Source organism: Pristis pectinata, chromosome 6 (genome assembly GCF_009764475.1).
Source record: "Pristis pectinata isolate sPriPec2 chromosome 6, sPriPec2.1.pri, whole genome shotgun sequence".
NCBI lineage: Eukaryota > Metazoa > Chordata > Chondrichthyes > Rhinopristiformes > Pristidae > Pristis > Pristis pectinata.
Genome location: NC_067410.1, coordinates 63,275,052 through 63,287,195, shown reverse-complemented (window position 1 = coordinate 63,287,195; position 12,144 = coordinate 63,275,052). Strand labels below are relative to the sequence as shown.

Here is a 12,144-nt window from a genome sequence, read left to right as displayed (position 1 = left end):
CGCTTGTTGAAATTTCATAACCTATATAGTCAACTCTGGCAACAACAAAGCTCTAGCTGCTCAACGAAAGAACCAAGTGCTACAAGTTGAGCAATGCAGCAGTATGGAGATTACATGCTGTTGATGCAAATTTACTGTGTTGCTTTGAAATAGCTGGGTGATATCCACTCTATATTATCAGACTGAAGTATATTGGTGCAGAGGAATGAAGATCTCTATTACCCTGCAAGCAACAAAGCAACAACAATCCTTCAATTACATTAAAAGCAAGTCCAACAACAGTAATCACCTTTAGGATTATGTTTACACCGATAAAGATACTGATAGGCAAGGAATTTTAAAGGAAGTCTTTGTACACAAAGAGTTCTGCAGAAATTTAGGCATTAAGGAGAAGCTGCATCACTTGGTCCATTTGAAACAGAAGCCCTTTTTATTTGCAACTCTCCAGAAATGCCAAAGGCTTTAGTGAGATTTCCTACCTCAGGCAAAACAAAAGCACAAAGCTCTTTCCCTGTCTCTGCTCTATCCTATCCCCCTTCATTTCTTTTTCTATTGCCTTCCCCATTTATTTGCTTTCCTCCTTATTGCTCTCTCCAGATAACCTAGGTCCTATGCTGTTAGAACATGCTCTTTCAGATGAGATATTAAATCAAATCCCCAACTGTTCCAACAGTTAGGTACAAAAGATCCCATGGCATTATTTCTAAGAGTAGGGGAGTTGTCCAGTGTTCAACCCAATATTTTCAGCCAATCTCTTATAAATACCTTGCTGTGCCTGCATGGTTACTTTTATTAAAAAGTATTTGAAAAGAGGTGGAATCCAAGGAACATGAAACACAAACTCTTTGATTCTCCCTGAGCAGTTATTTAAGTCCTATTACACTAGTCACTGGGGTGCTTGACAGGAGCAATAGGAAAAGATTTCAAGGGAGAATCAAAGATCCCATCAGAAAATGAGAAATGAATTTCTTGATGCTCAGAAACAAATTGCTCTGCTCCAGCTAAAGACAACAATCTTTCTGGAGTTATATGAACATCAGGAGGAGTGGGGGAGTAGAACATCCAGCTCTATGAGCCTGTTCTACCATCCATCAAGATCATAGCTGATGTTCTACCTGAATGCCATATCCCTTGAGCCCCTTAATGGCTAGAAATTGATCTGTGCTTTGAACAAACACAATGATTGAGCCTCCACAGACCTCTACTGGGGTAGAAAAAAATTGAGAGATCCACCACCCTCTCAGAGAAGTATTATCCCCTCATCTCAGTCCTCACTGGCCTACTGCATATTCTGAAACTGTGCTCTGGGCTCTAAACTCACAAGCCAGGGGAAACATCCTCCTTGGATCTAGTCTATAAAGCCCTTTAAGAATCTTGTAGGTTTTAATGAGATAAAGTCATACAGCACTTTGGCTCACCATGTCCATGCCACCTGTTGTACCTACCTACACTAATGCCATTTATCTGCATTAGGTCCATAGCCTTCTCTACCTTGGTAATTCAAGTATTTGTCTACATGCTTCTTAAATATTGTGAGAGTATCCACCTCCACCACCTCTTCAGGCAGTGTATTCCAGACTCAATCACCGTCTGTGTGAAAAAACTTCCCCTCAGATTTGCTCTAAACCTCCTACCTCTCACCTTTAACCTGTGCTCTCTTGTCTGTGTCATCCCATCATAGAATGTTTTTTTAAACTTTCTACCCTATCCCCTTCATAATTTTATATTCTTCATTAGATGACCCCTCAGCCTCCTCCACTCCAGGGAAAACAAACCCAGCTCATCCAATCTTTCCTTATAATCCTAATGCTCCAATCCAGTTAACATGCTGGTGAATCTCCTCTGCACTATCTGCATCGCAATCACATTCAGAACTACACACAATACTCCAGCTGTGGCCTAACTAAATGTTTTATAAAGCTGTAACATGATGTCCCAGCTCTTATACTCTATGCCACGGCCACTGAAGACAAGCATTGCCTTCTTCACCACATTATCCACTTGTGCTGCCACTTTTAGGGATTTATGGAATTGTACCCCAAGGTCACTCTGTTCATCAACACTCGACAGGGTCCTACCATTAACTTTGTATGTCCTGCCCTTGCTTGCCCTCCCAAAATGCATCACCTCATAAGTATCAGGATTAAATTCCATTTGCCATTACTCTACTCTACTTTCCAGCTGCTCTATATCATGCAGTAGCTTTAAACAACCACACTCACTATCTAAATCACCACCAATTTTTGCATCTTACTTATCATAACTTGTACATTCATGTCCAATATGTTAATGTATATCATGGCATTTGAGAGAATGCAGTCCCAATCAACTCAATCTCTCCCCATACAACATACCTGCTATCTCCAGAACTTGTCTAATGAATCTTCGCTGCAATCCCTCTATGCCATGCACATCCTTTCTTAGGTAAAGAGACCAAAACTGTGCACAATACTCCAGGTGCAGTCTTACCAAGGCCTTATGCAACAGCTGTAAGACTTTGTTACTACCGTATTCAAATTCTCTTGTAATACAGGCTAACATACCACTTACCTTCTGAATCACTTGCTGCATGTTGGCCTTAAGTGACTTGTGTACAAGCACACGTAGGATCCTTTGAACATTTATACTCCCCAGTCCTCATAATTAAACAAATACTCTGTTCTTTGTTTTGTGCACCAAAGTGGAAATGACCTCGAGCTTTTCCATGTTAAATGCCATCTGCCCTGTTCTCAACCACACACATGGCTTGCCCATGTCCTCCTTACATCCTTCTTCATACACAAAATCCCAACTATATCATCAGCAAACCTGGAAATGTGAAATTTGGTCCTCTCAGCCAAATTGTTGATATAGATTGTGAATAGCTGCAGCTGAAGTATTGATCCCTGTGGTAGCTACTAATCTCAGCCTCAAACCTGAGAATGAGCAGTTCATTCTCACCCTGTCTTTTGTCCAATAACCAATTCTTAATCCCTGTAAGTATAATACCCTCAATTCCATGTGCTCTAATCTCCGAAGTGGGACCTTATCAAAACCCTTCCTAAAATCCATATACACTACATTTACTGGTTCCATAGTATCTATTCTACTAGTCACACCCTGAAAAAACTTCAGCAGATTAGTCAAACATGATTTTCTGATTGTATATCCAAATTGACTCTGCTCAATCCCATTATTCTAACATACTTCATATGCACAATTTTCAGATAGTTCAGGGAGTTATAAAGGGTTAATCATGCAGGTACAACACCAAGTTCGCAAAGGGTTAAGAACAGACTGCAGCTGTGAACATGATCCATGACTACACCGATTTCACTTGATTAATGTTCCATTTAGAAGCTTTTAAACTAAGAACAAAAAGCGTAGCAATGGCACACTTCCTGTGAGGCTGCTGTCAGTGGCACGGTGACTTCAGAAATCACAGGAGCAAACGTCAATCGAGGAGCAAACAACCTTTCAACGCTCAAATGTCATCTGACATTTAAAAACAAATTACAATACAAAAGGGACATTGCTTCCTAAACATTATCTTAGACCTCAGGAAAGCCTTCGTAGCTTTGTCTGAATATGAAGAAAAATCGGACATTCCACTGCTCTCTATTTATGTGCATCATGGAGACATTGCCCAAAATTAAAATACTTCCTGGTAATGATATTGCAGTAAAGTCAGTTGTCATACTAGATTTACTGCTAAAAGATTTACTTATTTGCAGTAGGTATAAGAGAGGAGATTTCACCACTTAAATCACAAATAATGTGCTCATATAATCTCCTCCCTGGTGGGAGGCGAACATTTTCCCATGGGTTGTGGAGCACAGCAATTGTCTGCATTGGAAATGAGGCCACATTCAAGCAAGGGAGAAGACAGAAGTATCAACAACATCAGATGACTGATCACAATTCACTATTTTTCAGTGCGACACTTATCATTACTTGCCAGAGAATCGTCCCCAGGGATCCACAGATGTCTAAGTAACATCTCCAATATCTAACCTTGTTCATGGTGATCTTGAAGGACTTTACCAGCCCTTCTACTCCAATGTCAGTTCAGTAATAACATGTGTCATCCAATGTGGCACTGAGCCATGGGCCCAGCTTCAGTCTAGTTTGGAACAGCTGTAGAGAGTCCCCTGACCCTGTATTCTCATACTAGGAGTGTAATCAAACATAGTCCAATTTGTTGGAGTGTGTTTGTGTCTGCATGTGGGGAAAGATATATATGTACATGGGGAGTGTGTGTGTGTGTGTGTGTGTGTGTGTGTATAAAAGAAAACAAGAGATCAAGAGGAAGAAAGAGAGAGATAATAAATGAATGAGGATGCATATGGTGCCTTCTGCTTCTGTGGTAGAAGAGCATCTCAACATTCAGTGAGCTCTTGCCCCAGCAATGGCCAGTTGTGATATCTGGAATTGTGAATGACACAAATTAATGCATTCGAGAGCAGAGAGTAGAACAAGATAAAACTGGGCGCAGACAATCTGCTAATATCTGTACATTTTCACAAGACTGCCAAAATAAAAAATGTACTTGTGTTGTGAGAAATCCACATGGCTGTCACGTGACAGTAACGACACTGACCCCCGCTGACCGGAGGACAGCATTGCTCCTCCGATCGGAAGTGATACTACTGTCAGTCAAGGTGTGGCTCTACCCACCCCTCAGGTGTGAGAGTACCTTTTGCATCTGAACCTGCCTGACCAGTATCCTTTGTCTCTGAACCTGCCTGACCATTGGCTGTGGGAGGAACCTTTGTCTTTGACTTCCACACCATTGGCTCATTCAGATCATAACAGTGAGGCTCCACCCAGCCTCCTAGCACCATAAAAAGGGCTGTGTCCACTAGCCCTTCCTCTTTTGATGATCCCAGGAGTAGTGAGACAACACTGCAGAGATCATTGGTAAGAGTGCATCACCACATGGTCAGGGAGCATTAAGGGCCAATGCTAGTGTGGGACGGGCACTGAAGTGTTATATCCTGAAGTTGTACATTGTTATTGTGTGCTTGTTTGTATCAGTGTGTGTGTGTGAGTGTATTTTACCCCAGTTGCACTTCCCTTCTCAGATTCGTGGTATCCTGTGCGTGAGTGAGCATGTCTGTTCCCATCCATTCTGTCCTGTGTTTGCCTTTGTGATTAAACTAGTTTTGGTCTACAAGGCTCGAGTCCAGAGTCCTTGATCCTTAAGACATTTAAAAGAATGATTTCACACAACAACTTGTGCCAGGAGTTTTGTGGTAGCTCCCCTAAAAGGCACACTCTCTGTACATGACCTCAGTCCCTGCACATCATTACAAATACTATCTTGGCTTCACCCAGTATCCGTACAGCTCAATTTTTTTTTAAAAAAGTCAGGGGCACACCTTGAGTAGGAGCTGATTTCCACTTCCCTCCCTGATGAAGGATCACTGAAGTTGACCACAGTATCAAGAAAAAAAACGAGTAATGTGGAGCTGACTCCATTAAAAACCTCCTGAGGGATCTAATTTTTAGAAATGTTGCTCTGTGAGTCTGTACATTGACATTTTAGTGACGCAAGTATCAAGAAACAGGAACACGATTGCAGGAATATAAATCAAAATGAAAAAAAACTGCAGATGCTAGAAATCTGAAATAAAAACAGAAAATGTTGTAACTATTCAGCAGGTCAGACACCATATGTAGAGAAGGAAACATATTTGACATTTCAGGCAATGACCTTTCATCAGTACATTTCAGATGAAAAGTTGTGGATCTGAAACTCCTCTCTTCAGAGATGCTGCCTGACTTGCTAAATATTTCCAAACATTTTTGTTCTTATTTGATCTTTCAGGTCAAACACATTTTATCAGAATGATGAAAAGTGAGAAATCAGACATATTCTCTCCACCACTTCCCTGCAACTTAAAACAAAGAGGTTATCTGTATTAGAATGGAGACCAAGAGAGACTGAAAGGCACAAGTAGTGATGGTGTCTGCTGTGAGAGGATGAAGACTTGTTAATCACAAATGAATCCATCTGGAGGAGATGTAAATAGAATGAGGTAACAAAAAACTGAAAAGACTTTAAAAAATGCAAGCACTATAAAATTCTAAACACTGCAGGTGCTAAAATGCCAAAATATAAACAGGGAATTGTGGAAATACTCAACAGATCAGGCAGCACTTCTAGAGAGGAAAGCAAATTTAGCATTATAGGCTGATGAAATTGCATCAGAATCTGCTAATGACAGTATAAACTGGACAGGCTGGTTGTATGAAATTGTTGAATTATAGAGTCATAGAGTTACATAGCATAAAAACAGGCCCTTTGGTCAAACGTGTCCATATCAACCAAGATGTCTATCTGAGCTAATTCCGTTTGCCTGCATTTCACCCATATCTCCCTAAACCTTTCCTATCCATGTACCTGCCCGAATGTCTTTTAAACATTATAATTGTACCCAGCTCTACAGCTTCCTCTGGCAGCTCACTCCATATACCCACTATCTTTTGAGTGAAAAAGTTGTCCATTAGGTTCCTTTTAAATCTTTCCCCTCTCACCTTAAATCTATGCCCTCCAATTTTAAACTCCCCTACCCTGGGAAAAAAACTGACCATTCACCTTATCTACACCCCTCATGATTTTACTATATACCTCTATGAGGACACCGCTCAGTCTCCTTCGCTCCAGGTAAAGTAGTTTCAGCCTGTCCAGCCTCTCATAACTCAAGCTTCTCCAGTCCTGGTAACATCCTTGTGAATGTTTTCTGCACCCTTTCCAGCTTAATGATATCCTTAATTGTGCACAATATTCCAGGTGTAGTCTCATCAACAACTTGTACAGTTGCAACATGATGTCCCAACTCCTATACTCAATGCCCTGACTGATGAATTCAATGATAAATTCTGAAGGACTTAGTTTGGCAAATTGGAAGATGAGATGCTATTCCCTGATCGTATATTGGGCAATGTTGGAACAGTGCCAAAAACAGAGGTCAGAGCCAGAGCAACTTAAATATAATTGGGGAATATATGAATTTCCTGGTTACCATGGGTTTCTGAAGTCACTCCATCTTTACCTGTGTAGCATTTGCAGTTTTATACAGTAGTATACTTCATATGTAATATATCTGATCATGCTGCATTCAACGATTCTGATAGTTTTAACAGCCAGCTGAACTTTGAAAGCATAGCTTTGTCACCTGGTCAAATCTTTATTCAGCTACTTCAGGGACAAGGCTTAATCAAGCCCCTCATGTGAATGACAATGTGGAAGACCCTACTACTGAGCTAAGCCTTGCCACTGATGTTCAGGCAGCCTTAGGAATACAATTTGACACCATACAAACCACACAAAATAAATAGCATTTTGTCCACTGGCCAATGGCAAACATGAGCGGCTTACTGGTGACCAATTTAGATCATTACATGAAGAGCTGAAGGGTACTGGCCTTGACCATCTGCAGAAATGCCGCCAGTTTAATGTGTGTGGAGGTTCAGGACTCCAGCAGAAATGCCTAAGTCCCAAACTTCTGCACAGCTTATCATCATGGATTTCTGACTGCATTCTAATGTTGGACTCTCCATGGATCTTGATTTATATCCTTCATGACTTTAAATATCTTTATCATATCCCTTTGCAACTTCCTGTGTTCCATGAACCACTGTTGCTACAGTCTATCCACAAAACTAAAGTCCCTGGAATCATTTTAATAAATCTCTTCTGCACTCTCTCTCAAACCTTTACAACTTTCCTAAAGTGTGAAGCTCAGAACTATACATAATAGTCCAGTTGTGGCCACGTATTGGGGAGGTTCATTCCTAGCTCTTCTACTCTGTGCCTCTATTTTTAAAGCCCAGGATCCTGCATGTTGTTTTTAACCATTTTCACAACCTGCCCTGCCATTTCAACAAAACATGCACATATACCCCAGGTCTCATTTCTTGTGCTTGTTTGAAAATTCTGTCCTCTAGTTTATATTGCCCCTTTTTCTTCCTATCAAAATGCAACACTTGACTTTTTTTCAGCAGTAAGTTTCATCTGCCACTTATCCATCCACTGCACCATTCTGTTGACGTCCTCCTCGCTGTTCACTACCCCTCCAAATTTCATGTCATCTGAAAGTTTGTAAATTGTGCCCTGTCCACCCAAATCCAACTCATTAATAGTCCTAGTCCTGACCCTAAAGAACCTTCCACCAGTCAGAAAAATAACCTTCCCAGACTATTTTCTGTTTCTTGATGCTTAACTGATTTTCTGTTATATTCTGCAGCCCATTTTATGCCATGGCTTCAATCTTGATAATGAGCTTATATGACGCCTTACCCGTCTTTTTGGAAGCCCATATCTACCATTTCCCATATTTTCCTCCTCGACTCTCAGTCATTTTAATCCCACACCTTTTCTCGAGAGGCACCCTCTTGAATTTACAGAAGTTTAGAAAATTATGGCCAAGGCCTTTTCAATTTCCTCCATCATTCTTATCAGGAACCTGGAATACATTAAGTGCAGTAAACCTTTACCAATTTTTAGACCATTCAGAATCTGAATTACATCATCCTTTGCTGGGAATCCAGCACCACATCCTACCTTGGTGCAGGGTGATATGAAATATTCATTTAATAATTGAACCTCCACAATAAATTTCCTTTCTGGCCTCTGATTGGGCCCAGCACTCCTTGTACAACCCGTTTCCTGTTCCCATGCCTATGGAATATTTTTGGATTCACTTGTACATTTGCCGCAAAGTTTATGCATTTCATAAAGATTTTTGTCCTTCATATTATAGAGCCTCACTTCAAAAGAGGTGTCTATTTGGTCTCTCTGAATGCTTTCCATTTAAGTCCCACTCCCTCATTCTCTCCTAATAACCCTGCAATCACTTCTTACACTGTCCTGTCCTGCATAACATTCCTATGGTTAGTGCCAGCTAGTATTGGCTGCTAAATTTATTCAAGGTCAGACTGAATTACTCTTTTTTTTTTGCAAACCTCTCCTTTTGGTATCAATGATAAAATCTAAAATTTTCATGCTGATAAATATATTCATGCATCCCTCTATACACAGCAGTCAGTGGCCCAAACATGCACTCAAGGTACAAATGTGATCTTTCAATCAGAGTTCAAGTTTTATTTCAAGTTGGAGCAGCATCTCCCCAGAAGTGGATGGATCTGATGTGGACCAGAATCACAAATATTACATTCCTTGATTAAATCAATATTGCCTGCTTCACACTACCATTGAAAATCAAAATCCTGTGTATATCTTCATTTTTGCTTTTAAACGTAAAGTAACAAAACTGAGCAAACAGAGATCAAGAGCAACTCAGTGAAGGGAGTATCCATAAATATTTGAAAGTTGGTGCTAAAGTCTATACAAGTGCAAGTACCCATGATATTGTAAATAAGGGCACCCAAGTACGTGGTGGAAAAGAATTCCTCTGCACATTGCAGCCATTCTACCTTGGCTCAAATTAAATACATGTACAGTTAACAGCCAGTGGAAACAATCCCAATTCTCAGACCTACTCCTTCAGCAACACTAATCTCTCAGAACTGCTGTTACTGTGGAAGTCAGTTATCCAATCAGAAAGAACAGCTGATTTAAAAAACATTGTTGACACTCGCCATTTAAGAAGCAAAGGTGGGTTTCTCTCCTTACCTGAGCTTTGCGATCCTGATTTCTGGATAACAGATGAACTCTGAGCTTTGCTGACTGCTTGTGCAGGCTGAGCAACAATGGTTCCACTTGCTCCGCTCACCACAGCCTTTGCCACACCCTGAGCCACAATCTGCTTCTGTCCAACAGCCCGAGCAACGGTGGTGCCTGGTTTGGCAACAATTATCTGACCACCGCTCAGTGCCACTGCCTGCTTCACCACTGGCTGCAAGGTTGAACCCACTGGAATCCCAACCACCTGTGGGTGAGTGATAGGCACTCTTAGTTAAACACACCATTTGCAGCCACAGGAAAAAAAAATCCAGCATAATGGCAATAACTAACAAATCCAACAAAAAAATTCTGGAAAAACTTCTCTGCCCCAAAGAGTGCTAACAAATGGAGTAGTTGAGGCAGATGTACAGATGCACTTATAGGGAAGCAGAAAACACATGGGGAACAGACACAATGAAGCTAAATAAAGGGCTGTGGGAAGGCTCACATGGGGCTTAAGTACTAGTATGGAGGAGGTATGTTGAAAGGGCTCTTCCTTGTGTAATTTTGACATTAATTTTCTGAAATCTGGAATTCTCTTCCATCAAAGGACTAAAGATGCAGAGGCACAATTGGATGTTTTAATTCTGCAATAGATTATTGCTAAGCAAAGACATCAAGGGTGATGGACCAAAGACTATTGCTGTTTAAGTGCAAATTAAATTATACAAACTGAATCACACACCAGACTCAAAGGGCAATGAGAATTTATACTGGGCAGATTATTTAAGCTAAATAGGGATGACTATTCATAAAAGCACATGTATAAAATGCAAAAAAAAATTAAATTAGATGTACTACTAGTCTCTTGAGCCACTGACTGAATCTTGACCCTCCAAAACCAGGACTGGGTGAACTCAGCCTGGCAGTGAGGGATTGAGTAACCTCCTAACGTGCTGTAAATTTCTCTGATTCTATGATGAGTTCTATAAAAGTAACATAAGAACTTGAGTTTTCATTTTATTTAAGGGAGTGACGTCATTATTGGTATGAGTGAATACTGTTGCATTGCTTTTGATCTGAGGATTGGACAGGAGTTACCTGGAATGGCAGTGGGATTCTTTTTTCATTGATTTTCTTAACTCTCAACAAACTGAGAAATTAAAGAAGATCAGTGGTGTAAATAACTGCAAAGGACAGAATGTAAGGGAGGGAGGAGAGGCAGAAAGGACCATGTGGCCATTTCCAGTTCTTCAATTTGCTTTAATTTCTCCTTTGCTCATAACTGCCCAAACTCCAGGAAGGTACCAGAAGAATGGAAAACAGCCAAAGTGACTCCCTTGTCATAAAAAGGAGAAAGGCAGAAAGGAGGGAAGTGCAGGCCAGTTAGTTTAACAGATTTTATTGGTAAGATGCTTGAATCAATGACCAAAGAGGAAATAGTTTAGGGGGTGGTCATTTAAAACTGACATATGTAGAAATTTCTTCTTCCAGAGGGTGGTGAATCTCTGGAATTCTTTGCCCCTGGCAGTGGAAGCTGGATCATTAGAAGTATTTAAAGTAAAGGTGGATAAATATTTGATAGATCAAGGAATAGAGGGGTATGGGGAAATGGCACAGAAGAGGAGCTGAGGCCAGCGTACATCAACCATGATCATATTAAATGGCAGGGCAAGCTTGAAGGGCGTGGTGGCCTACTCCGATTTTCTTAAGTTCTTGCCTATGCTAAGTGGTCATTGTTGATAGAGAGTCATTGATGTAACATCTGCAGAAAATATCAACAAGGTTATTAACCATGGGAGGCATCAGAACTGAGTCTGATCTTATCTTCACCATGAGTTTTTAATATAGAGTGTGGGAAAGTCACTGGATTGTACTCGAGAGTGGAATCATGTCTGATTTGAAAAAGTACACGGCGTGCATTAGATCACAATCCGAAGGTCTTCAACAAATCAAACCACGAATAAGTATTCCTGACCATTATTAAACCTTCCTACCTGCAGCTTGTTTTGAAAAGACTACAAATTGAGATAAACTACAATGGAACAATTTCTGACTTGGTGGAGTGAAAATGAATAAAAGGAGAAGCCTAATGGGTATTTATCCAAATGAATGCTGATGTTACTGTTTTATAATTGTTCTCATTTACAACTGCCTATTGTTTAGAACAAAATAATATTCCAAGCTCATTGTGTGATACCTAAAGCAACATGTCAGCAAGGAAGTCACCTTTAAGGTGCCAGTTCTCAAGAGCTCTGATGCTCATTCAGACAGTTTAGTGACTACCTTTATTCTTGTCATGCCTAGCAATCGTTATTTCAGAGTCAGCTCACTGCTGCTCCACCATCTCTAAGGACATACCTTAGTCTGGGTAGCTCCTGCTCCAATGCTGCTGCTGTGTTTCTGTGGGGAGACAGCAATCACCTGGCCACCTTTCACAGTCACAAACTGCTGCACAGCCTGCTGTGTGGGCCCAGTCGTGACTCCCGATTGCTGTGCCACTGCTTCTCCTTGCTCTTGTTTGATGATAACCT

At 40.7% G+C, this 12,144-nt stretch overlaps 1 protein-coding gene across 6 annotated transcripts in view; it reads right to left on the bottom strand.

The window, feature by feature from the left end:
* yeats2 (YEATS domain containing 2) overlaps positions 1 to 12,144 on the bottom strand; it is a 119,467-nt gene that overhangs the window by 53,469 nt on the left and 53,854 nt on the right. For all 6 annotated transcript variants that reach the window (XM_052018827.1, XM_052018826.1, XM_052018822.1 and 3 more), the window contains exons 15-16: positions 11,972 to 12,142; positions 9,620 to 9,875 (exon numbers count right to left, since the gene is read on the bottom strand). In XM_052018827.1, coding sequence (XP_051874787.1) covers positions 9,620 to 9,875; positions 11,972 to 12,142 — 427 coding nt within the window. The remainder of the gene's footprint in view (positions 1 to 9,619; positions 9,876 to 11,971; positions 12,143 to 12,144) is intronic.